At 36.5% G+C, this 26,287-nt stretch overlaps 1 protein-coding gene across 2 annotated transcripts; it reads left to right on the plus strand.

Moving 5' to 3' along the window:
* Window positions 1–2,100: 2,100 nt before the first annotated feature.
* COMMD8 (COMM domain containing 8) lies at window positions 2,101–14,997 on the plus strand. Of its 2 annotated transcripts, none has more exons than XM_025386671.1 (5): window positions 2,101–2,231; window positions 5,524–5,679; window positions 9,093–9,245; window positions 12,576–12,731; window positions 14,126–14,997. In XM_025386671.1, exons 1-5 carry the CDS (start codon window positions 2,166–2,168, stop codon window positions 14,144–14,146), a joined length of 552 nt encoding a protein of 183 aa, XP_025242456.1. In that variant the 5' UTR covers window positions 2,101–2,165; the 3' UTR covers window positions 14,147–14,997. The 2 variants fall into 2 exon arrangements, with proteins under 2 accessions (XP_025242456.1, XP_025242457.1); XM_025386672.1 differs by having other exon boundaries at window positions 9,093–9,239.
* Window positions 14,998–26,287: the final 11,290 nt, after the last annotated feature.

Here is a 26,287-nt window from a genome sequence, read left to right on the forward strand (position 1 = left end):
ATTTTCTAAGTGCCAGGCCAGACTTCATTTCAAGAACTTTACATATATCAACTTACAACAACCCTGTAAATCCTAAGCTGTCATTATAACCAATTATACAATTTACAGGATTGTTGTAAGGAATGAGAAACACAGAGAAGTGAAAATAGCTTGCCTATATTACATAGATAGTAATTTTCAGAGCCAGGGTTTGAACTTATGAAGTTTAGCTCCAGAGTTCATGCATTTAAAGATTACTATAGTACAAGTAAGATTTGGGAGATGGAGACCAGAATATACCTAGTACAGATGAAACTACACGAGACAGAAATATGTTTTGAAAACCTCTTGGATTATACACATAACATCCTCTTACTAATCAAAGGGCAAATATTAAGCGCTATCTCTCTTGAAAGTTGTTAACTATTTTAGAGACCATATTTGTTACAGCCTAAATTTTGTCCCATCCAAATTCGAGAGAAAAGATCAAATTCTTCTTAGTACTCAGTCCTGCTTGAAAGATGAGTTAGGACCTAATTCTGTTTCCTCTGACTAAACCTTGGACCCTGCCCGGTGTGTCATTTTACCTTATTTAGTCATCTGTTACATGGCATTAGGTAAGCCATATCATCTCAGTTCCTCAGTAGGGATAGTCAAGCATGCAGACTGAGACCACCATTTCTGGCCTCAGACCAGTGATTTTGTAACTACTATCTATGTGACCTTACAAAATATATTATTTCAAATTTACTTCCTCATTTGTAATACCCACCGTACAAGACTGTAGTAGGAATTACTAAGATAAAAATATATGAAGTGTTTGACATATAGTAGATGCTTGCAAGTATTTTTCTCTCAATTATTATTATACATAAAATTTAATTTTTTTCTCAAAATAGACCTTACCCATCATTAGATTTACAGAAAGACTCAGATGAAGTAGTTTTCCAGACTTCTCATTTTAACTATTACTTGGGGAGCTCCTACTCACAAAGTATCTTAAGACAATTACATTTCAGATAGGGGAATGAGTGTTGTGTATCTATCTGCATTAAGAACTAGAAAGTGGTAAATAAGTGAGGGACAACTAAAATACCATGAAAATTCATGGGAGAAAGAAATTGACTTCACTTTTGAGACGTGAGGCACACAGAGAAAGGACATATGAGGTAAACCTAGAATGCTGCTAATGAGTAGTTTTTCTCTGCATAGCCCATAGATTGAATACTTTCTCTTCTGCTTCACCATTTTGCACCACTTTTATTATTAAATTTATAAATTAGATTGTAATTCCTGTTTCTGGTCTACTAGTTATTATCCGCTATTGCAGGACATGCTCGTTTTACCATTGAATTCCTCAGCACCTGATTAAAGTAACAGCAGTAATAAGAAATAACAGAAAGGATATTTGGACTTTGAGTTTAGTTCAACATTAATAGCATGGCTCTAGAGTCCGATTGATTCTGTTTAACTTCAGACTGGGCCTCTTAGCTTACGTCAGTGATTTCTAGGGTTGCCAGATAAAATGCAGGACACCCAGTTAAATTTGAATTTCAGATAGACAAATAATTTTCAGTATAAATATATCCAATACAATATTTAGGGGATACTTATAACAAAATATTATTGCTTATCTGAAATTTCACATTAACCAGACATTTGGTATTTTTATTTGCTAAATTCAACAACCCTAGTGACTTCTCTGATCATGTTTGCTTTCTGCAAATGGGGCTGGAAATCGTACTTTCTCCCTAGGATGATCTATGTATAGAACGTTGCTCATGGCAAAACCTTAATTTACTTTGCAAATCAGGATACTTTAGTAGAGACTTACGTTAAAACTCTGGGAGAATGACCATGCCCAGGCACCCAAAAAGATGGTTACATTTATTCGAAGGTTTTCTAAAGACTACAGAGAAAGTTCAACAGAACCCTGAACAAAGGTACAAACTGCGTTGAAAGATACGTAAATGTTCCTTTAAAATAATAGCACAAGGGTATCTTAGCCACATCACTGCAAACTGCAGACTCCCTGGTTACGTGGAAAGCGGTAGTTCGGCCTCTGCGCAAGCGCACAGGGACTTCTTGGTTCTACGCCCCGCCCCTCTCCGCGGAGACAGTCACGTGGGCGAACCGTAGCTTTAGACGAGCGCCAGCCTTGTCACGTGACCCAGCTTCGCGCAGGGATGGAGCCGGAAGAGGGGACGCTCTTGTGGCGGCTGCAGAAGCTGCCGGCCGAGCTGGGCCCGCAGGTGAGGGAGGGTACTGGGGGAAGCGGAGCGGGGCCTGGGCTTCGGGACGGCCCGGCGTGCGGATCAGGCCGGGTGCGACCCAGTCGCCTTCGCAAGCTCCCTAGGAAAGGGAGGAGGAAGGGGCGTGATTTCGGGTGGTTGGTCCCCGCCTTCCCTGGGGAGCCTAGGTGGGCAGCTTGGGGCGCCACCCCCGGCCTAGAGGTGCAGCTCCAGGGCCTTTGCGCGCAGAAGCGCCGGCACCAGACGGGGCTTTGAAAGCTTATGGCGTCAAGTCGGTTTTTGCTGCTGCTTCGTATACGTTTTCTTCATTCATTCAACACATACCTCCCAAAGGCTCCCTACCTGCCAGGCAGCAGACACAGTACTAGATGCTGGAATACTATGTGACCTACACCGAAGCGAACCCTGCCCCTCCACCCTTGACGGTAGTTGGAAGGAAGTGAAATAACTGGGCGAGTTACTTTTGTTAGGGTCGTCCCAAGAGGTGATGTACCCATTGACTTCCAGTCTATGAAACAACCTGGCTTGTGAGAATCTGGAGAAAAGCAACCACATTCGTTTGTTCAGCCAGTTTTTCACTGAAGTCTACCATACATTGAGCGTCCCGATGGGATGAGGTAAAATGGTGAGTGAGACACACAGCCTGTCCCCTGGTGGAGCATCTTTTTTATAAGTCTCAATTTTGGTCTTCCTATTTCCTCTGTTCCGTTTACACTGGAGAAAGTGTGGGGGAGACAGAAAGGAACTTACCTCCTGTCAGGGTCAAGAAAAAAGAAAACATCCTGATTATTTTCTCTGTTTTTGCAAGTGATGAACCTGAAATGTCAGCAGAAATTATGGCTAACTTGCCCAGGATTGCCCATCCAGAAAGTGGCAGAGCTGGAACTTATGCTCAGATCTATCGATTCTGAGTTTTTTATTGGCTTTTGGCTCTCCTTGTCTTCATTCTACCCATTTAGATAAGGTGCATAACCTTTACTATCATATATGTTGATGACTCCTAAATCTCTAGGTTCAGCCAAAATTTTCTTCCTCTATGGTTCAAGAATGCCAGTTAAAAAACAAAACCCCCAAAACCCCAAACCAAAATCTCTTCCCTGAGTGTCAGGCGTCTGCCACAGGTACCTCAAATTCAGTATGCCCTTGCGTGAGCTCTTCTTTCCCTCTGGACCTACTCCTCCCGTAGCCTCATTTTTGGTTTGTGGCACCACCACTTTCACCCAGCCCCTCAACCTGACGTTCTATGGGCTCTCCTTTTCACATCTCTTCTACCTCTTTACTGCCTCCATTTTGAGTGTCCTCAACAATTTAAGCCCCTTAATCTTTAATTCCTTAACTGAAAATTGAGGCACCTGGGCTCAGCCTCTTTCTTTTCTTACATCTTCCAACCTGTTAGCAAATATATGAAAAAATAATGCAAATGTGTGAATAGATTGCTTCCCGGTTGAGCACTAGGCTCTTTTGCTTTGTACACAGGCCCTTTTTGGTTTGGCTCCACCCACCTCTCCAGCCTTGTCTCCTGTCACCCCCTAGGCACCCCCCAAAATAACTTGCTATTCCATAAATCAAGCAGTGTGATTTTACAGTTTGCCTCCTGTATATATGCCGTTGCTTGTATCTAGAAATGCACTTCTTCTCTCCTGTTTGCTTGGCCAACTACTCATCCTTTTAAGATGGAGTTTTCCTTGCTTCCTCTCTGTGCTCCTTTGTACCTTGTATATATTTTTGTTATGTCCCCATCATTCTTAATTACATGCATTTGTATGTTTGCCTTTTTCGAATGGACTAAAGCTCTGTTATGGTAGGGCCTTATTTATTCTCAGTTTCCTCATTTGTAAATTAGGAATAATAACAATGGTTACTTCAGAGTTGTAATGAGGATCAGTCCAGAGCATGGTACCTAGTTAGGGCTCCATAACAGTAGCTATTATAGTTTCTTTGCCATTAAATAAAGTCATTTCCATGACCTTATTTAGTAACTGGGATGAAGTGTGCATTACATATTTGTGAGTGAATAACAAACATATTGCGAAAAAGAGAATGCTTTTATTTTTCAGTTTGAGTTCTGGGTTTTGCTTTAGCATGGGGACGGTATAGGATAAGCTGTAGAGAATTTTGAATGAAGTCAAAATTGAGTATGTTGATTTATGGTAAATAAAAGATCAATTTGTATAGTATATTAGCCACCATTTGGAAGCAGTTGCTTGTGTTCTGGCAAGTGTGGTGTTAGAGGGAAGGAGTTATTAGTTAAAATGGGGTGGAATATGATTATTTCCAAGTTATTTGGTTCAAATACTACTCTTGTAAGATACAAATAACTTTGAGAAAGATAACCTTAGTATATGTTAAGTGCTTAGAATAGTACTGGCATTGTGTTATCTCAGTTAATAGATGTTGAAGGCATGAATTGGAGGAAGAGGAGTAGTGATAATAATAATAAGGATGGTAACGAGGGTTAGCAATGTCTGCATGTCTTTGTACATGCCTGGAAGATGTCAAGTGATTTCCGTGTATTCTTCTTCAATCCTTACAGCAAGATTAAGAGAAGAGATGATATCCTCATTTAACACTTGAGGAAACAGACTCGAAGATTTAAATAAAACTCGAAAGTACTGCAACTGGGATTTGAACTGGATAGTTTTATTCCAAAATCCATAGTCTTAATCACTATGTTAAGTTATACATGTGTTAGGCTTTCCATTGCTGATAGTAAGATACTAATAGCATAGAAAGGAATGTAGAAAAAAGGAAAAAAGTACTGAAGACTTTCTGGGAATACATCTAAAGTAACTGCTGAGCTGGGTGTGGTGGTGCTCGCCTGCAGTCCTAGCTACTTGGGAGGGTGAGATGGGAAAATTGCATGAGTTCAGGAGTTGAAGGCCAGTCTGGGCAACATACTGAGACCCTCAAAAGAAAAAAAAGTATATTGTGAAAGTGGAGGCAAAGCAAAATGTAGCTTATAGGACTACAGTAAGAGACTTTAATGTAAGTCCTATCCTTTTGTTTGGTCATTGCTGTAAATATATCCTTTATACGTATCTTCCTTTTAGTTTTTTCATTATGTAATTTTTATAAAATTATTTTAGTTTCTGAAGGTCGACATAATAATAGAAAGTCTAGGATTTTTATGAGTTCTAATTTTTAATTAGAATAATCTTAAAAGTGGTTTATACATTTTAACTTAGGCTGGTCTTGCAGATAACATGAACATCTCCCAATGTTTGTTAAGAGGAAGATAAATTTGTTTTATCATTTTACTTATAAGTGCATTTATTTGTGTTTTTCTTGCTAGCTTCTTCACAAAATAATAGATGGCATTTGTGGTCGAGCTTATCCTGTGTACCAAGATTATCACACTGTTTGGGAATCAGAAGAATGGATGCACGTTTTAGAAGATATTGCCAAATTTTTTAAAGCTGTAGTTGGTAAAAACTTATCTGATGAAGAGGTAACTTCTCTGCACATTTCTATAACTTACAATAAATAATGCCCAGGTTTCCTTCTGAGTTTTTTTAGAGCAGTGTATAATACAAGGGCCATCATCAGTAACAACAAATACCTTATAATTGTGAATGGAAAAATCTGTGGAAATCCTAGGTTTTTGCAGTTTTGTTTTTGGTTGTTTTTACTCTTTTAATTGTGAAACATTTAAAGCATACAGAAGAAAACAAGAAGTTATATAACTGATACCTACATTCGCATTACCAGTTAAACAGGTGTTAACGTTTTGCAATGTGTGTGTTTCTTTCAGAAATAAAGCATTACAGAGGTTACCAAAATTCTCCTATCCCACACCTGGATATCCCACTTTCACCTAGAGATCACCACTCTTGAAGGTGGTGTTCATGTTTTGTATTATATATTGTATGTATGTTTGAATCTTTGAGTATATTGAATTATTTGGGGTATGTAAGTGTATAACTTGTAATAAAATGTAACATATGTCTGCACTTGTAAATTGTTTTAAATGCAGCATTGTGTTTTACATTGATAAATGTGGATCTAGTGTATTTTAAATCCTTGTATTTGATGATAGAAATCAAATAAGATTTATTTATCTCCCTACTAATAGTCATTGCTTCTTTCATTATTACAAGTAATGCTGCTATAAACATTCTTTACATGTCTTCTTGTTCACACTCACATCAGCTTTTCTGGGGTAGATATCTTGAAGTGAAATTGCATGGTCGTAGGATATCCTTCTTCCACTGAATTACTTTTGCATCTTTGTCAAAAATCATTTGACCTTGTGTAGGTTGCTCACTTTTCTGAAAATCAAGTTATTTATGTTTGTCATTGATTTGGATGATATTCTGGATATGAGCTCATTGTTAGAAATATGTATTTTAAATATTTTCTATTATGTGCTTGCCTTTTTACTCTCTTAATGGTGTCTTTTGGTGAAACAAGTTGTGAAATTTAACAGATCTACTTTGTCAATATTTCTTTTGCTGGCTAATACTATTAGTGTTTTGTTTCAGAAATATTTGTGCCGAAGATATGAAGATTCTTGGATGTGTTCTTGTAGAAGCTTGATTGTTTTAGCTCTCACATTATGTCACTGATGCATTTTGAATTAATATTTGTGTATGGAATGGAGGCCAAGTTCAAAATTTTCTACATGAATAGCCAGTTGACCACTTATTGAAATGACCATCCTTGCCACACAATATTGCTGTGCTGCCTTTATTGTAAATCAAATGGCCATATATTTGTGCCTCTGTATCTTGACTCTTTAATGTATTCCACTAGTCTGCTTGTGTGTATTTGCCAATGCTACACTGCTTTAATTACTGTAGAATTAAAGCTAAGTTAAATTATGTCTTGATATCTGGTAATAGAAGACCTTCATTGTCATGCTTCTTCAGGAGTGCCTTGGCTATTATATTTTCAGATAACCCTCTAGAATCAACTTTTCGGTTTTAACCTACAAACCTGCTGGATTTTTGATGGAGATTGCACTGAATCACTAGATCATTTGTGGGAAGAATTGACAACAACATTTAGCTTTCCAAAGTTATGAACATGGGCAGCCCTCTATTTATTTAGAGGGCTTTGGTTTCTCTCTCGTATTTTGTAGTTTTCAGTGTTGAGCTCTTGCAAATATTTTTTATTTCTGAGTAAATGATGTTTTTGATCTTTAATTTTTAGTAGTTTTTTGCTAGTATGTACAAACAGTTGATTGTTATATACCTTGTGTCCCACAGCCTTTCTAAATTTGTTTACTGTATCCAATTGTATATAGATTTTTTGGGGGGAGATTGTATATAATAATTTTCTTTTTCAACTTTAACATCTTTCATTTATTTTTCTTACCTTTGTGCATTGGCTAACACCAGCAGTCAGTGTTTCTTTTAAAAAAGCAGGCATAGTAGATATATGTCTATTCCTAACTTTAGGGAGAAAGTGTTTACTATTTCACCATTTAGTATGTTAGCTCTGTGATTTTATAGATATCCATTGTCAGACTAAAGAAGCATCCTACAATTCTAACTTTGCTGAGAATTTTTACCATGAATGGATACTGAATTTTATCAAATGCTTTTCCCTGAATTTGTTATTGTTTCTTCTTTATTTTGTTAATGTGATTTTTGAATGTTAAACTAAGGCTGCACTGCCAAAATAAACTCCACTTGATCATGATGTATTATCTTTTTTATATATCTCTTGATTTGGATTGCCAATATTTTGCTTAGGATTTTTATATCAATATTTGAGTGATATTGGCCTAGGTGTTTTTTTTTTTTTTTTCTTTTCCTCTTGTCAAGGTGTCAAGTTTTATTCTGGCCTCATGGAATGAATTGGGAAGAATTTTTTTTCCTCTTCCTGTTCACAGGAAGAATAAGTGAGATTAATTTTATTTATTTATTTAGTGTTGTGCTACTCAATTTTCACACATTCGGAAATTTTTTGGTTACCTTTTCTCGTTAGTCATGACTTCATTACCCAGTAATAAAAATATAAACAGTATTATTTAAGTTCTTTGAGATCTGATGTGGTTTGCTAAATGGCTCAGAATATGGTACATTATGGTGAATGTTCCATATACATTTGAAAATAATGTGTACTCTACAGTTGTCAGGTGTAGTATTGTATATATTGCTAAGGTTAGGTAGAATACATTTTTTCAATTCTTCTGTATCCTCATTGATTTGTTTTGTTTCTTTGTGTCAGCTATTGAGAGTTGTATTAATACCTCTAATTGTGAATGTGGATTTATTCATTTCTTTTAGTGCTGCCAAGTTTTGAAGCTATGGTGTTAGGTACTCAGGAACTTATGATTGTTGTGTCTTTCTGTTGCATTGCCCTTTTACTGTCCTTCTGTATTTCTTGTAACACTTCTTGCCTTAAGGGCTACATTGTCTGATATATTAATACAAGTTGAGTATCCTTTGTTTGAAATGCTTGGGACCAGAACTGTTTTGGATTTCAGATTTTTTTGACTTTGCAATATTTGCATTATACTCACCAGTGCAGCATCCCTGCTAAAAAAAATCTGAAATCTGAAATCTCAACTGTTCAAATGAGCACTTCCTTTGAGCATCCTGTCAGTTCACAGAACTTTTCCCGTTTTGGGATTTGAGATACTCATCCTGCGTGGCTGTATCAGCTTTGGTGTTTTCCAGGTGTATTCATTTCCACGCTGCTGCTTCCATCAGTCCTTTTTCTTTACTCTCTATTTTGCAGAAATTTGTTAAAACCTATTTTCTGGTTACTCACTCTCATCTTAGTCTTTTTTATAGTTACAGAAGTATTTCTCTTTTTCTTTTACTGTTGCTTTAAAAGTGTGCAAAAGGAGAGTGGAATTGTGTTTTTACCTTTTAAACAGAAAGCCCCTTTTGTCTGTTTTTATTTTTATAGATATTTCAGCAGTTGAATCAGTTGAATTCATTTCATCAAGAAACTATCATGAAATGTGTGAAAAGTAGGAAAGATGAAATCAAACAGGCTCTGTCAAGAGAAATAGTTGCTATTTCCTCTGCACAGCTGCAGGATTTTGATTGGCAGGTAAAGGTAAGAGTCTATGAGTACGTGTATTTTTAATTTCATTTTCTGGATATAGACAAATATCTTTATAATATCATGTATCTAAAATTTGTTATTTTGGGAGTGTATTATCCCAAAGAAATATCAAAGATAGTTTAAATTACACCTTACATTAACTTGGGCATAAGTACACTACAAACATCTAAGCCACGTGTAATAACATTACATTGATAATAAATTTAGTTAGATCTGTAAATCATTAAATGTCATAAGTGATGGGACAGCATATAGTCAACATATAGATACATACATACATACATATATATATATAATTTATTTTTTGAGAGAGAGTCGTGCTCTGTCATCTAGGCTGGAGTGCAGTGGTGCAATCTCAGCTCACTGCAACTTCTGCCTCCTGGGTTCAAGCAATTCTTCTGCCTCAGCCTCCTGAGTAGCTGGGTCTATAGACACATGCCACCACACCCAGCTAATTTTTGTGTCTTTGGTGGAGATTTGGGGTTTTGCCATTTTGGCTAGGCTGGTCTCAAATCCTGGCCTCAAGTGAGTGATCTGCCGGCCTCGGCCCCCCAAAGTGCTGGTTTTACAGGCGTGAGCCATCCCACCTGGTCAACATATATTTTTGACCACAACTTTCTAGACTTCATAGCTTTCTTAAGACTGGTAAATGTGATTCTACCTCTAGGAGGAAAACCTGTAAGATACTATTAAAACATCAGTGTTTAATACATTTTGGAGAGTCACTATCAGTAGAGTTCATAAAGAACAATCTCAGACTCACTTTTTGTCCTTATAAGATACCTAGACCAGTAGATGAAGAGGAAACAAATAATTTTGTTTCTTGATTTTAGCATGACCCTGGATAAAGTGCCTTACGTTGTATATATGGATTAAGTAAAGAAAAATGTGGGAAGATAATAGGTGGGTTCCTAATCAGATAAATAACTAAGCAAAGACAGGTGAATGTATATTAGTTAAGAAGTCTCTGTGGCTCTGGTCTTGGCCCGGTCATTTTCAACATTTTTATGAATATGATGCTTATCATATCTGAAGGTGACATAAAACTAGAGCTATAACACGTGTATAATGTGACACAAAGTTTAAAATTATGTCACAGCGAATTCCATCAATGACCAAATGAATCAAATAGGCAACCTAAACAGAGGATGTTTAATTTAAATATTTAAATTTTATACATTTAGTTTCAATTTCAGATTTTATATTTTTATAAATATAAAAGATAAAGGAGGCCAGGTGCGGTGGCTCACGCCTGTAATCCCAGCACTTTGGGAGGCTAAGGCGGGTGGATCACTTGAGGCCAGGAGTTCAAGACTGGCCTGGCCAACATGGCAAAACTGCAACTCTACTGAAAAAATACGAGTATTAGCTGGGTGTTTTGGTGTGTGCTTGTAGTCCCAGCTACTTGGGAGGCTGAGGCACGAGAATTGCTTGAACCTAGGAGGTGGAACTTGCAGTGAACTAAGATCATCGTGCCACTTCACTCCAGCCTGAGCACCAGAGCGTGACTTTGTCTCAGAAAAAAATAATAAAGGATAAGAGAGAGATGTTAATGGTAGCATATATGAGAAATGTTTATTTTGGTTTATCAAAGTATAGCTTCATTCGTGTTGATTCAGGCCCATATTTTATTGGTAGAAATGTAGTTCTTTTTTTTTTTTTTTGAGATAAGAGTTTCACTCTTGTTGCCCAGGCTAGAGCGCAATGGCAGGATCTCAGCTAACTGCAACCCCACCTCCCGGGTTCAAGCGATTCTCCTGCCCCAGCCTCCCGAGTAGCTGGGATTACAGGCATGTGCCACCACGCCTGTCTAATTTTGTATTTTTAGTAGAGATGGGGTTTTGCCATGTTGGTCAGGCTGGTCGTGAACTCCCGACCTTAGGTGATCCGCCCACCTCAGCCTCCCAAAGTGCTGGGATTACAGGTGTGAGCCACTGTGCCCAGCAGAATTGCAGTTCTTCAAGCAAGAGATAGTGCTAGTACCTTCTGTTTCCAATGATAACATCTTTTTAGTGTAATATCTGTTTAGTTTTGGCTGCCAAACTTAATAGATATTTAAGCAAATTGGACTCCAGCTAGCAAAGAATGACTAGGAACTTAAAATCATGGTGTGTGAAATTGCTTTGAAACACTGATACCACGTACCTGGAAAAGATTAAACCTAGTAGAAACATGACACTTACCTTTAAAAGGCCAAAAGTCATAGATGGGGGAATATATAAATGCTTTGTGGCTCCAGAAAGTAGGTGAAGGACTAAGGTGTATTATTTGCAATAAGATAGGTTTCAATTCAACCTAGGGAAGAACTTTTTAACAAGTATGAATATCTGGAAGTAATTGTAACCTCTTCTCGAGGTAGCACGTGCATCATCATTGGTGGTATTTAAGCATAGGGTGAAAAACTATTTATTGGAAATATTGAGGAGGAGAATTATGCATAAGATAGTTAACCTGAAGCTGCTACTTCCAGATCTCAGATATTATAGGTCCTGTTTTTGGGTGAGAGAATGGAGGAGATATGTCAAGATTTGATTCTATAGTGTATGTACTACAAGAGAGATCCTTTGAGGTCATTAGGGAAGATGTCCCTTATCATTGCATAAGTAATTTTTTTGCAAGTGGTAGCATTCTAAACAAAGATTCAGTTTTTGTGGATTTTTCTGGCTCAGATTCCAGGAAAATTGAGTTTCCCTATGCTGTCTGCCAAGGAAGCTACAGTGCTCGTTTCAAAAAGTACTAGTATTATAAATATTTGGTTCTTCCAATTCCCCTAGGATATATTCCAGAGAAATAAATTAAGAAGTGAGGTAAGTGTACGGAGTGTTTCCGTTGAGTGGCTCTAATTGAAGATGGTATCTTGATAACGTATTTATCAATATTGTGATAGATAGATAGCTGACCATTAATTAAGCATCTTAAGTTCTGAGAGTTTACCAGTATTTTTGGTCTCACTTATCTTTGTACATGAGCTTTCATCTTCTTGTTGCCTTTAATCTTCTTTAAGAATTCTCTATGTTTCCTGTACATTAGACCCTTTCATTACTTCCCAGGCATGACTCTGATCTACATACCTGCTTCTGCCACAAGATTGCTGACTGGTTATCTTACTTTCCTACCCATTTCCTCTCCTTTATTCACTCTCCTTTCTCTCTCTATTCTTCAAATATGCTTTAGCATGGATTTAATTTGTTTCTTTCACTTTTCTCTATACTCAACAGCAAATAGTACTTTTAAAAAATGTACTGCTAACTAACCTCTGATGCATATTCAATATGGTTCTTTTTACTATTTATTAATTACTATTTTTCTGATTTTAAACAGCTTGCACTTTCCAGTGACAAGATTGCTGCATTACGAATGCCACTTTTAAGCCTGCATCTAGATGTAAAAGAAAATGGTGAAGTAAAGCCATATTCTATTGAAATGAGTAGAGAGGAGCTGCAGAATCTAATACATTCCTTGGAAGCAGCAAATAAGGTATTTGCTATAATTTTGTCATATGATTTGAATGTTTAAGGCTTTTGGGTTTTTTTGAGTTGGAATCTTGCTGTGTCACCCAGGCTGGAAGGCAGTGGCGTGATCTCGGCTCACTGCAACCTCTGCCTCCTGAGTTCAAGCGATTCTCGTGCCTGAGCCTCCAGACTAGCTGGGATTACAGATGCCCACCACCACGCCTGACTGATTTTTGTATTTTTAGTAGAGATGGGGTTTCACCACGTTGGCCAGGCTGGTCTCAAACTCTTGACCTCAAGTGATCTACCCGCCTTGGCCTCCCAAAGTGCTGGGATTACAGGCAAGGGCCACTGCATCTGGCCAAATGTTTTAAGTTTTGATTGATGCTCCTCGACTCATAGTTCACTTTTAGTGTTTTTTTCTCCTGATGTTTTATGTTAAGCACAGAAAATACTTTGTTAGTATGTTCTGAGCTCTAGTTTTAGATATTGATTATGTTTTGTAATGTTCAATTACTTAGTTTTGAACATAATGTATTAAGTAATTTTTGAAAGAATAATAGTGCTATTCTAACAGCTGAATTTCTTTTGCTTCAACGCTCATTAATGATAAAAATAAAATTTTTACCTTAGAATAATAAAATTAATTGATTCTGAAGAGTTTTTATGATTAAAAAAAATTACGATCCTGAAGAAAAAGTGGCTTTATTAACTGGACTAATAATAGAAAATTGCTTTTATGATCCTCTATGGAAGACAAAATATGGCCTGTAGTTATTATGACAAAATCAGACTGAGGCAAGGCAGAACTAATGAATGTCGAAAAACTTCACATTTACAGTGGAGTGGCTAAATAACAGTAACTGCTCCTAATGTTTAATAAATGAGAAAAATAATATTTAAACAGTGGAAACTGTTGTGAGGAGGAGTAAAAATAATTATCTTTGTATACGTATGTTTCTTCGTTATTGCTCAGTGTTTTCTCTAGTTATCTCATCTCAGTGATTAAGTCTCAGTAATTCTTACAACCTCTACTGCCCCACTATTTAATCTTCTTGATCCTGCTTTTTAAAAACTCCCATAAACTTCAGCTTCTCTCCACACTCTGCATTTGCTCAAACATTGTAGTGCTTTGATCACTGGTCCACATGCCTATTAACCAAACGAGCAGCTCGGGCTTGGCTGGATGGCTGAGTGGGGCTACATGTGTGAAGGGTGCATGTGGTAGAGCCCGATATAAATGGTAACAGATTCTGAACTGTAGATTCTGGCAGGCATATGTCATCAGTTACTGTGTATTGTACTTCCTTGTTATGAGTTCTCCATGCTCTTTTTCAGAGACTTCAAAGCATTTAATATGGAATATATCAGTATCAGTCTTGTATAACCTGATATTTTCTGTTCAATTTGTGTTTTAAGGTGGTCCTGCAGTTGAAATAACTGGCAATGATGAATACCAGTGCTATCAGATTTTATTGCTCCAACTTATATGGCAGAGTGAATACTGTGTGTTCAGAAACGCTATGATGTCTTGACTGTTGCAACAGGCTGAGAAAGCAGCAATGTTGATATTATAAAGATAAAAATGTATCCACATTCCTTAACAGGAAATTACATGGTTGAGAGGAAATGCATAAAATGAAAGATGAAAAATCTATAGTAGCAGTTTATATTTTCATGATTGTTTTGCCTCATTTATTAAATACTTGAGAAATCTTTAGAGATACACAGTTTTATTGAAAGCTAAAAATAGGTTCTAAAGTAATGTAAAAATGTAAAGCACAAATATACTTGAATATTGCTTAAAGAATTATGTGAATAGCAACATATATTATGGGTATATAATTACTTTGTGATATTTTTTTAAAGTTTTTCAAAGAATGTATACGCTGCATATATAACTCAGGAGATTCCATGTCTTTCTCATATTTCAGAGGAAAGATTATAAAATATAAAATTTCTTAGAGAACACCTCTTTGTCAGAGATAAACAAGAACAAATACTCTAAACTTATGTGAACAATTTTGAGTTTATGAATTCTAGAAACTAAAGAATACAGAAAAATGAAAATAACAGTTTTACTTCTGCACTTCTATGTTTGGGAAACGTTGCTCTGATAAAAAATAGTTGCCATTGTGCAGTGTGTGTATTATTCAAATATGAGATAAGACTATGTACAGGTCCACTTTTGTTAATAAACTCAATATTGAATACTTTTGAATGTTAAATTCATTGGAAAAACAAACCATTTGTAACCTCAGTTAACTTTAACAACAAGCATTCTGAGCAAATGAAAAGTGTCTTGTTTTATTTTTATATATTTATTTTAAATGACTCCAAATAACTCAGTAGTTATACGTAATTATACATAACTCAATAATACGTAATTAATAGGTGCTTGCTATTTGCAAGCCATATGGCTCATTAGAGCATCATACTATTCTTTGAGGCATCCAGAGCAATTATTACTATTCTCATCATACAGGTGAGGATAGGCTTAGAGAGTTTTCTGAGTGTGGTCTAAACAGTGCTACTCAAAAATGTGTCTGCAGAGAAGTGCTTGTCTGTGAACTGTTTGTTACAGGTCAGTGATTCAATATGGAGCTTGGGCCAGAAAGTGTGTCAGTATACTGCTTTCTTCATCAAGAAATTTTGGTTTTAAAAAAATTATCAGCTGAAGGAAACTGTGCTTAGTGTGGTAGGTAATTTACCTTCTTGTGCAAGTTATTTGTTATTACGGGCCAGTGATGGTTTGTAGAACAGCACTTTGAATAGCACCCATCGTGAAGTCTCTTCTAAATTTCAACTTTCCATGCAGTATCTCCTTTAGAAGGAAAACATCTTGCTGTGTAGTTAGTCACTCTCTCACCACTTGGTAACACTCTATTAGCATATTCAGCAGCTTTATCGAAATTGGATCAGTATACTAAATAGTATACATATTAAAGTGTGCAATGTGATATTTTGACATACACATATTTACATCCATGAACGCATCACCACAAATTAGGATAATGAACATTTGAACACTCCTGAAGGTTTCCTCTTCGTCCTCTGTAGTCCCTGCCCCTTCCATTTCCCACAGGTAACCACTGATCTGCTTCCTGTCACTACAGATTGTTGCATTTTTGAAAGTTTAGTATAAAGGTATCATATAGTATGTACTATTTTTTTAAAAAAAATCTGGCTTCTTTCAGCATTATCTTGAGTTTCATTCATGTTGCATGTATCAGTAGCTCATTTCTTTTTATTGTTCAGAAGTATTATGTTGTAGAGTTCTGCCACAATTTATTCACCTGTTAATGGATATTTTGGTTGGTTCAAGTTTTATTCATTAGAATACATAGAATGCTGTGAAATTTCTTGCATACATCTTTGAACGAACATATGCTTTTATTTTTTTTTTAGCAAGTACTTTAGAATGAAATGACTGGATGATATGGTAGGTTTATTTTTTCAAGATACTCCTGAACTTAAAATTTTTTTTATTTGAATAATTTTTGAGGGTACAGGTGGTTTTTGGTTACATAGAGAAGTTATTTAGTGCTGATTTCTGAGATTTTATTGCTCCTGTCACCCAAGCAGTATACTGTACCCTTAATGTAATATTTTATCCTTCACACCCCTCCCAACCTTCCTCCCTGAGTCCACAAGGTTCATTATATTACTCTTATGCCTTTGTATCCTCATAGCTTAGGTTTTCCATTCCCGAGTTACTTCACTTAGAATAATGACTGTCAAGCTTTTTCTAAGTGATTTTAACATTTTGCATTTCCATTGCAGTCTATGAGGGTTCTGCCTCCATCTTGCCAACACTTGGCATTGCCAGTCTTTTTAATTTCGGTTATTTTAATATGTATGTGTCTCACTGTGGTTTTAGCAATATTTAACAAATTTCCCTAATGACCAGTGATGTTGAGCATCTTTTCATGTGCATATTTGCCATGTATACATCTTCAGTGAAATGTCTGCTCAGATCTGTTGCCCATTTTTCAGTTGGATTTTTTGTCTTCCGAGTATTGAATTTTGAGAGCTCTTTTGACTTATGTGAATACAAATCCTTTATTAGAGAGATACTTTGCAAATGCTTTCTTCTAATCTGTGGCTTATCTTCCCCCCGCCCCCATGTAAATGGACCCTATATGTTTTTAGATCAGTTTTAGATAAACTTTAAAAGATAGTACAGAGTTTCTATATTATTAACATTTTACATTAGTACAGTGCATTTGTTATAATTAGTGAACTAATATTGACACATTATTGTTAAGTAAATTCTAGAGTCTATTCAGACTTTCTTTTTTTTTTTTTTTTTTTTTTTTTGAGACGGAGTCTCGCTCTGTAGCCCAGGCTGGAGTGCAGTGGCCGGATCTCAGCTCACTGCAAGCTCCGCCTCCCGGGTTCACGCCATTCTCCGGCCTCAGCCTCCCGAGTAGCTGGGACTACAGGCGCCCGCCACCTCGCCCGGCTATTTTTTGTATTTCTTAGTAGAGACGGGGTTTCACCGTGTTAGCCAGGATGGTCTCGATCTCCTGACTTTCTAAGTTTTTCCCTAGTGTCCTTTTCCTGCCCCAGGATTCCATCCTAGATACCATATTACATTTAGTTGGCATGTTTTTGATGACCTTGACAGTGTTGAAGAGTGTGGGCAAAATACTTTGTGGGATGTCTCTCTCTATTGGAATTTGATGTTTTTCTTCATGATTAGAATTGGATTATGGGTGTTGAGAAGGAAGATCACAGAGATAAAATGCCATTTACATCAAATCAAGGGTACATATTATTAACATGAGTTATGGCTTGATATTAATCTTGTTACCTGGCTGAGGTACAGGTGTCTTCACTATGAACTGACTCTTCATTTTTCCCTTTTCTTACTGTACTTAAGGAAATCACTATAGTTCAGCCCATACTTAAGGAGTGGGCAGGTGTGCTCTCCTTTCTGAGGCTGGAATATCTATATAAATGGTGTGGAATTTGGTACATATTTGTTTCTTTTCCACTATTGAGCTTTCTACTTATCAGTATGGACTCATTGTATACTTTGGGTTATAATTCAGTACTGCTTTGTTACTCAAATTGTTCTAGGCTTGGCCATTAGGAGCTCTTTCACTTGGCTCCTGTGTCCATTTGACATATCCCCATCAATGAGGTTGGACTTTTTATTTTTTTCAGGGCAGGGGGTTGCATTTTCTTTTTCTTTTTCATCTTGGAAAGTATTTTCTTACTCTCTGGCAGTGCAAGATGCTCCAGGCTCATCTTGGGTATTTCCTGCCCAATCCTAGAATCAGTTACTTCTCCAAGGAACTCTGGTTCCTTTTATTGAAGAATGGTGTTAGAAACCAAGCTAGGTATGCTCATTGCTACTGAGGTGTTATTTCTTTTAGGCCCTTTTGGTGCTGACAGAACTAAGAAATATGTGCGTGTATACTAACCTGCGTATATACACATATCTATAATTATTTATATGATCATACATACCTATATTAAGCTAAACAAGCTCATACTGATGTCTCCAACTCTAATCCGTTACATGGATTATTCTAGCCTCCTGTCCTTCCCTATCTACAAATTTCAGTTCCAACAATGAGAAAGGAGTTAATCCATTTTGAGTAGGTTTCTGTGTGTGATGTCAGATAAGGGTTAGGTTCATTATTTTATATGTGGACATTCAGTTTTCACAACACTGCCTGTTGAGGCTATCCTTTCCCCAGTGTGTATTCTTGGCACCCTTGTTGAAGATCAGTTGACTATATTTGTGTGTATGTACTTCTGGGTGCTCTATTGTATTTCATTAGTCTTCATGCCTGTTTTTATGTTACACTTTGCTGTTTTTGATTTTTGTAGCTTTTTTCATACATTTGTAGGCCCCTGTCAGGAAGGATGAGGCCTCCAGCTTTGTTTGTTCTCAGGATTGTGTGTGTGTGTGTGTGTGTGTGTGTGTGTGTGTCTACTAGGGGTCTTTGTGGTTCCTTTGAATTTTGGGGTTTTGGGATTGCTTTTTCTTATTTCTGCAAAAAATGTCATTGAGATTTTGATAGGGATTGCATTGAATCTGTAGATTGCTTTGAGTCCTGTGGATATTTCAAAAATATTGAATCTTTAATGCATGACCAGTGCTGTCTTTTATTTGTGTCTTGTTTAATTTCTTTTAGCAATGTTTTGTAGTTTTCAGTGTACAAGTTTTCTGCCTCCTTGGTTAAGTTTATTTCTAACTATTTCATTCTTTTTGGTGCTATTGTAAATGGGATTTTCTTAATTTCTTTTTTGCCTTGTTCATGATTTATGTATGCTGAATCTGTATTCTGCATCTTTACTGAATTCTTTTATTGGTTCTAACAGCATTTTTAAAATAAGGTTTTCTGCATATAAGATTGCATCATTAATGAACAAAGATAATTTTAGTTCTTTCTTTCTGATTTGGATGCCTTTGACTTCTTTTTATTGCTTAATTGCTCTAGCTAGGTCTTTCGGTACTATATGGCATAGAAGTGGCAAGAGTAGACATCTTTATCTTCTTGATCTTAGAGAAAAAGCTTTCAGTTTTTCACTTAAGTATGATGTTAGCTGTAGGCTTTCATATGTGGCCTTTATTATGTTTAGATAATTTTCTCTATTTCTAATGGTTGAAAGTGTTTTTATCATGAAAAGGTGTTAATTTTCGTCAAATGCTTTTTCTGCATCTATTGAATTCATTATGTGATTTTTATCCTTTCTGTTAATGTGATTGATTGATTGATTTTCATATGTTGAACCATCTTTGCATCCCAGGGATAAATTTCACTTGATCATGGTATATGATTTTTTTTAATGTGTTGTTGAATTTGGCTTGCTATTGTTTTGTTGAGGATATTTGTACCTATGTTTGTTAGGGATATTGGCGTGTGGTCTTTTTTTGTCATGTCTTTGTCTGGGTTTAGTGTCAGGATCATGGTGACCTCGTAAAATGAATTTGAAAGTGTTTCCTCTTCAGTTTTTTGGAAGAGTTTGAGAAAGATTGATTTTAATTCTTCTTTAAATATTTGATAGAATTCTTCAGTGGAGCCCTCTGGTCCTTGACTTTTCTGTGTTGGGAGGTTTTTGATTACTGATTCAATCTCCTTGCTAGTTGTAAGTCTTAACATACTGTATTTTCTCATGATTCAGTCATGGTAGGTTGTGTGTTTCTAGGAATTTATCTGTTTTTCTTAGGTTATCTAAGTTGTTAGCCTATAATGATTAATATTAGTCTCTTGTAATCCTTCTTATTTCTGTGGCATCAGAAGTAGTATCCTCTGTTTCATTTCTGATTTTTTAATGTGAATTTTCTTTTGTTCTTAGTCTAGCTAAAGATTCGTCAATTTACTATTTTCAAATAACTAACTCTTAGTTTCATTGATTTTTATTTTGTTTTATAGTCTATATTTCGTTTATTTATGCTTCAATCTTTATTATTTCCTTCTGCTGCTAACTTTGGGTATAATTTATTCTTATTTTTCTAGTGGTTGAAGAGTATCTTGTTTAATTTTCACATATATGTCAATTTTCTAGTTTTCTTAGGCCATTGATTTCTAGTTTTATTCCACTGTGGTCTGAAGAGATAGTAGGTCTGATTTCAGTCATCTTAAATTCATTAAGACTTGTTTTGTAACCTAACATCTGGGCAATTCTGGATAATGTTCCATGTGCTTTTGGGAAGAATGTGTATTCTGTTGCTGTTGGGTGGAATGTTCTGTGTATGTCTGTTAGGTCTATGTGATCTATAGTGTTGTTCAAGTCCTCTCTTCCACTATTGATATGTCTGGATGCCCTATTATTGAAAGTGGGGATACTGAAACCTACCATTATTGTGTTGCTGTTTGTTTCTCCTTTCATTTCCCTCAATGTTTGATTCATATATTTGGATGCTTTAATGTTGGGTACTATGTATTTATCATTGTTAGATCTTCCTGGTGATTGACCGTTTTATCATTGTATAATATCCTTCATAAATTTCTGTGTCTGTGTTGTTTCGTGCAGATTCCCAATTAGTGATTTGTGGGTTTCTCAGATGTCCATAATCTCTCTTTCCTTCTGGCGTCAGTCTGTGGTACTACAGGTTTTCTGAACTGTCACAAACAGCCCCACTCTTTCGTTCTCAGATGCCCAAGGTTTCTAGAGTTTTCTAGGTCCTGTCAGTACCCCGAGTCAGGCAAGAGAGAAATCAGTCCCTTAGGAAGCCCTAAAACATCAGAACATTGGATACATGCTCCACAATTCTCTCCTCCATACCCAGTTCCCGGGGAAAGGCTACCAGGTTGTATCAGCCTCCACTGTACTGCAGGTCCTCTGGAATGACAGCAAGCAGCCAAGCTCTCTTCTGTCCTCAGCGACCTCTAGGCATCTAGAGTATTCCAAGTCCTGTCCATAATCCCAGACAGAAAACAGTCACTTGGGCAGCCTCCTGTAAACCCAGAATGCTGAAGTCATGCTCCAACTTCTCCTTTCCCTGGGAGAAACCAGGAGCTGGGAGTTTTCTGCTGGTTCCATGCTGAGCTGTGGAGGTGCACTATGGTGAATGAATGCCACAAATGTTCCTATTGGAGATGCAGCTCGTTTTGTGTTCTCTTAAGGTACAGATGCATCTTAACTGGTCTCTGGATTACTCACAAAAGAAATTGGTCTGTATGTTGTTGACTTCAGATCTCAGGTAGTCAGGGGCTTTCTATTCTGCTGTCTTGCCGATGTTACTCCATTTTACAGTTCCACAATGAATGAGAGTTGTTGTTTTGAATTCTCAGCAGCATTAGGTATGATCAGTATTTTGAGTTGTAGCTATTCTAATAGAGATGTAGTAGTATCTCACTGTTGTTTTAATTTGCAGTTCCCTAGTGACCAAGGATGTTGAGCATCTTTTCTTATGCATGTTTTCTATCTGTACATATTCTTTGGTGAAGTGTCTATTCAGATGTGTTCGCTTATTTTTAATTAGGTTGTCTTAATGTTGATTTTTCAAAGTTCTTTGTATATTTTAGATAGAAGTTCTTTATTAGACATGTGTTTTGCAAACGCCTTCTTCCAGTCTGTGGCTTGTTGTTTCATTCTCCCAACTGTCTTCAAAGGCTGAAGTTTTAAATTTTGAAGAAGTTCAGTTGACCAGTTCTTTTTTGGATCATGCTTTTGGCATCATATCTAAGAAATCATCGTGTAACCTAGACTAACAAAGGTGATCTCCTAAATTGTCTTTTAGAAATGTGATAGTTTCAGTTTTACATTTAGGTCTATGTTCTATTTTGTGTTAATTTTTGAATATGGCACATGGTGTGGCTCAAAGTTCACTTTTAGCATGTGAATATTCAATTATTTCAGCACCATTTGCTGAAAAGGCTATCCTTTCTCTACTGAACTGCCTCCGTGCCTTTGTCAAAAATTAATTGTTCAGGCTGGGCATGGTGGCTTACGCCTGTAATACCAGCACTTCAGGAGGCCGAGGTGGCCTGATCATTTGACGTCAGGAGTTCGAGACCAGCCTGGTTAAGGTGGTGAAATCCCATCTCTACTAAAAATACAGAAATTATCTGGGCATGGTGTTGCATGCCTGTAATCTCAGCTACTGGGAGATTGAGGCAGGAGAATTGCCTAAACCTGGGAGGTGGAGGTTTCAGTGAGCCGAAATCGTGCCACCGCACTCCAGCCTGAATGACAAAGACTCTGCCAAAAATCCAAAACAAAACAAAACAAAACAAAACAATTGTTCGTATACATGTAGATCAATATCTGAACTCTGTTCTGTTCTATTCATCTATTTGTCTATGTTGATATCGACACCGTGCCATCTTGGTTACTGTAGCTTTTTGATAAATTGATAAATCCTGTAATCTGGCAGTGTTAGCCCTCTAACTTTGTTGTTCTTTTTCAAAGTTGTTTTGGCTTTTTTAGGTCATTTGCATTTCCACATGAATTTTAGAATATTTTTGCTTCAGGGTTTATAATTTATATCAGATGAGAAAACTGCTATTATGCTTATCTTTGTTTCTCTGTAAATACCATGTCTTTTTCTCTGTATGCTTTTTAACTTTTTTTCGCCATGGGTTATGTGCAGTTTGATTGTGATGTACTTTGGGATAGTTGGTTGGTTGGTTGTTTCTTGTGTTTGCAGTTTGTTTTGTTTCTTGAATCCGTAGGTTTGTAGTTACCATCAAATTTGGAAAAATTTCAGTCATAATTTCTTGACTGTTTTTTGTCCTTCCCTGCACTTCAGGACAATTACACATATATTGGGCTGTTTGAAGTTCTCCAGTTTCTCAATGATACGTTTCATTCTTTTAAATTATTTTCCTCTGCATTTCATTCTTATATCTTTAAGAACAGTTATCATTTCTTTTACATTGTCTAATATGTCAAAACCAGTGTTTTTATCTCAAACATTGAAGTTTTGATCTCTAGCAATTCATATTGGTTTTTGTTTTTGTAAACACATTTTACATCTCAACCTAGTTTTTTAAACATATGGCATGTAGTTATAACTTTCCAGTCTTAATTTTAACACCAGTGTTAGTTTTGATTGACTAGTCTTCTCATTGTGGATCTTGTTTTCCTTTTTCTTTGCATGCCTGGTAATTTCTGATTGGGTGCCAGATGTGATGAATTTAACCTTATTGGCTGTTGGCTATTTTTATATTTCTGTAAATATCCTTGAGCTTTGTTATGAATTGAATGCAATTAAGTTACTTGGAAAGAGTGATCTATTAAGCTCTTGCTTTTCTGAGTTGTGAGGCAGATCCAGTGCAGTGCTCAGTAATGGGCTAATTATTCCCTATCACTGAGGCAACTGTCTTGAGTACTTTACCTACTGTCTTGTGAATTAAGAGATTTTTCCAATGTAGTTGTTGGGAACAGGCACTATTCCTGGCAATGTATGAGAACCAGACCCTATTCCCTCTGATTTCTTCAAGTAGCTCTTTTTCCAGCCTTGGGTTGTTTCTTCACATGTACGTACTGATTGATACTCTGCTGAATACTCAAAGGGCAGTGTGCTCTAGGTTTCTAGGGTGGTTTTTCTCGGCAATTTCCTCCTCTTTGGTTTTCTCTCTTGTGAATTCTAGCTGCCTTGGTCTTCCTGGACTCTCAGTTCTACTTCCTCAATTCAGGGAGCCCTCCAGGCTCCCCATGGGTTCCTCTCTCTGAACTGTGGTCTGAAAACTCTGTAAAGTAAGCTGGAGCAGTCGTAGGCTGTACCTGCTTTGTTTCCTGTCCCTCAGGTATCATTATCCTGTGTTCCCTGATACTTGGTGTCTTGAATGCCAGTGGTTTGTGTGTGTCAGGGAGTTGGGAGGGGGGTGGGTGACTATTTTTGTTTTTGATTGTTTCAAGTCATAGTGTAAATCCTGTACCTCCAAAGTAATTTTTATTTCAATAACTTTTGGAGTACAAGTGTTTTTTCGTTACATTGATAAATTACATAGTGTTGAATTCTGAGATTTTAGTGCACCCATCACCCAAATAGTGTACATTGTAACTCAGTAGTTTTATATCCCTAGCCCCTTACCACCCTCCCATTTCTGTGTCTCTAAAATCCATTATATCACTCTGTATTCCTTTGCATACTCATAGCTTAGCTCCTACTTATCAGTGAGAACATATGGCTTTTGTTTTTTCACTCCTGTTATTTCACTTAGAATAATTGACCCAAGGTCCATCAAAGCTGTTGCAAATGCCATAATTTTGTTCATTTTAATGGCTTAGTCACGTTCCATTGATGTATATGCACATTTTCTTTATCCACTCATTAGTTGATGAACACTTAGGTTGTTTCCACATCTTTGCAATTCTGAATTGTGCTGCTATAAACATACATGTTAAAGTGTCTTTTTCACATAATGACCTCTTTTCCTTTGGATAGATACCCAGTAGTGGGATTGCTGGATCAAGTGGCAGATGTACTTTTAGCTTTTTAAGGAATCCCCATACTGCTTTCCATAGAGGTTGTACTAATTTCCATTTTCACCAGCAATGTATACACATTTATTTCCCCCACATCCACACCAACATCTATTTTTTGACTTTTTAATAATGGCCATTCTTGGTAGGGGTAAGGTGGTATTTCATTGTGGTTTTAATTTGCATTTCCCTGATGATTGGCGATATTGAGCATTTATGTGTTGGTCATTTGTATATCTTCTTTTGACAAATGTCTATTTGTGTCGTGGCCCACTTTTCAATCAGATTATTTGTTTTCTTTCTTGGCGATTAGTTTGATTTCTTTGTAGATTCTGGATAGCAGTCCTTTGTTGGATGCATAGTTTGCAAATATTTTCTCCCATTCTGTGGATTGTCTGTTTACTTTGTTGATTATTTCTTTTACTGTGCAGAAGTCTTTTAGTTTAATTGGGTCCCATTTATTTAGTTTTGTTTTTGTTGCATTTGCTTTTGGAGTCTTAGTCATGAATTCTTTGCCTAGGCTGGTGTCTAGAAGAGTTTTTCTAATGTTGTCTTCTAGAATTTTTATAATTTTAGGTCTTTTTTGTATAAGGTGAGCGATCATGATTCGTTTCATTCTTCTACATGTGGCTTGCCAGTTTTCCCAGCACCATTTATTAAATAGGGTGTCTCTTCCCCAATTTATGTTTTTGTGTGCTTTGTTGAAGATCAGTTGACTACACATATTTGTAGTTCTCTATTAGTTCTCTATGTAGTACTTCTAGGTTCTCTATTCTGTTCCATTGGAGTATGTGCCTACTTTTATACCAGTACCATGCTGTTTTGGTAGCTATAGCCTTGTAGTATAATTTGTTCTTTTTGCTTAGGATTGCTTTGGCTCTTCATACTCTTTCTGGGTTCCATATGAAGTTTATGATTGTTTTTTCTAATTCTATGAAAAATGATACTGGTATTTTGATGGGAATTGCATTGAATCTGTAGATTGCTTTGGGCACCATGGTCATTTGCACAATATTGATTCTTCTAATCCATGAGCATAGGATATGTTTCGTTTATGTTGTCTATGATTTCTTTCAGCACCGTTTTTGTAGTTCTCCTTGTAGAAATCTTTCACCTCATTGGTTAAATATACTCCTAGGTATTTTATTTTATTTTTGGCAGCTGTTGTAAAAGGGAAAATTCTGTACCTGTTAATCCATCTTGATTGGAAGTGTAAGCCCATGTCATTAAAATTTTAGGTTAAGAAAAAAAATGTCTATTTTTGTTCTTACTCTAATGTGAACTGAATGCCTGAGAGATGTTGTGGGCAGTTAATTATAAAGTAGTGTAATTATGTTAATTCTGAAGTCATTAGAGAACATGAGAAAATAGAATACAATGTTTATTTTATCCCTGTAACTATAGCTTGATAAGATTGAATCTTAGAATTAGGGTCAAAAGCTGAGCTATATCATGTAGCATTTTATTTTCTGCCTAGGGTTATTTAAGAAAAAGCATCCTAAAAATAGTTAAGACCCTTTTAAAGGAGAGCAGATTCAAATAAACTCCTTTGAGAGGATTTTCTCTCCTTGCAGATACAGAGTATGTAACTGGTAGGCTGTACCGCACAGACTGATCTACAGCTTGTCTAGCAAAAGTGGTTCTATCTTGTGATGACTTGCCTGGCAAAACCAAACATAATTCATT

Source organism: Theropithecus gelada, chromosome 5 (assembly GCF_003255815.1).
Source record: "Theropithecus gelada isolate Dixy chromosome 5, Tgel_1.0, whole genome shotgun sequence".
NCBI classification, from domain to species: domain Eukaryota; kingdom Metazoa; phylum Chordata; class Mammalia; order Primates; family Cercopithecidae; genus Theropithecus; species Theropithecus gelada.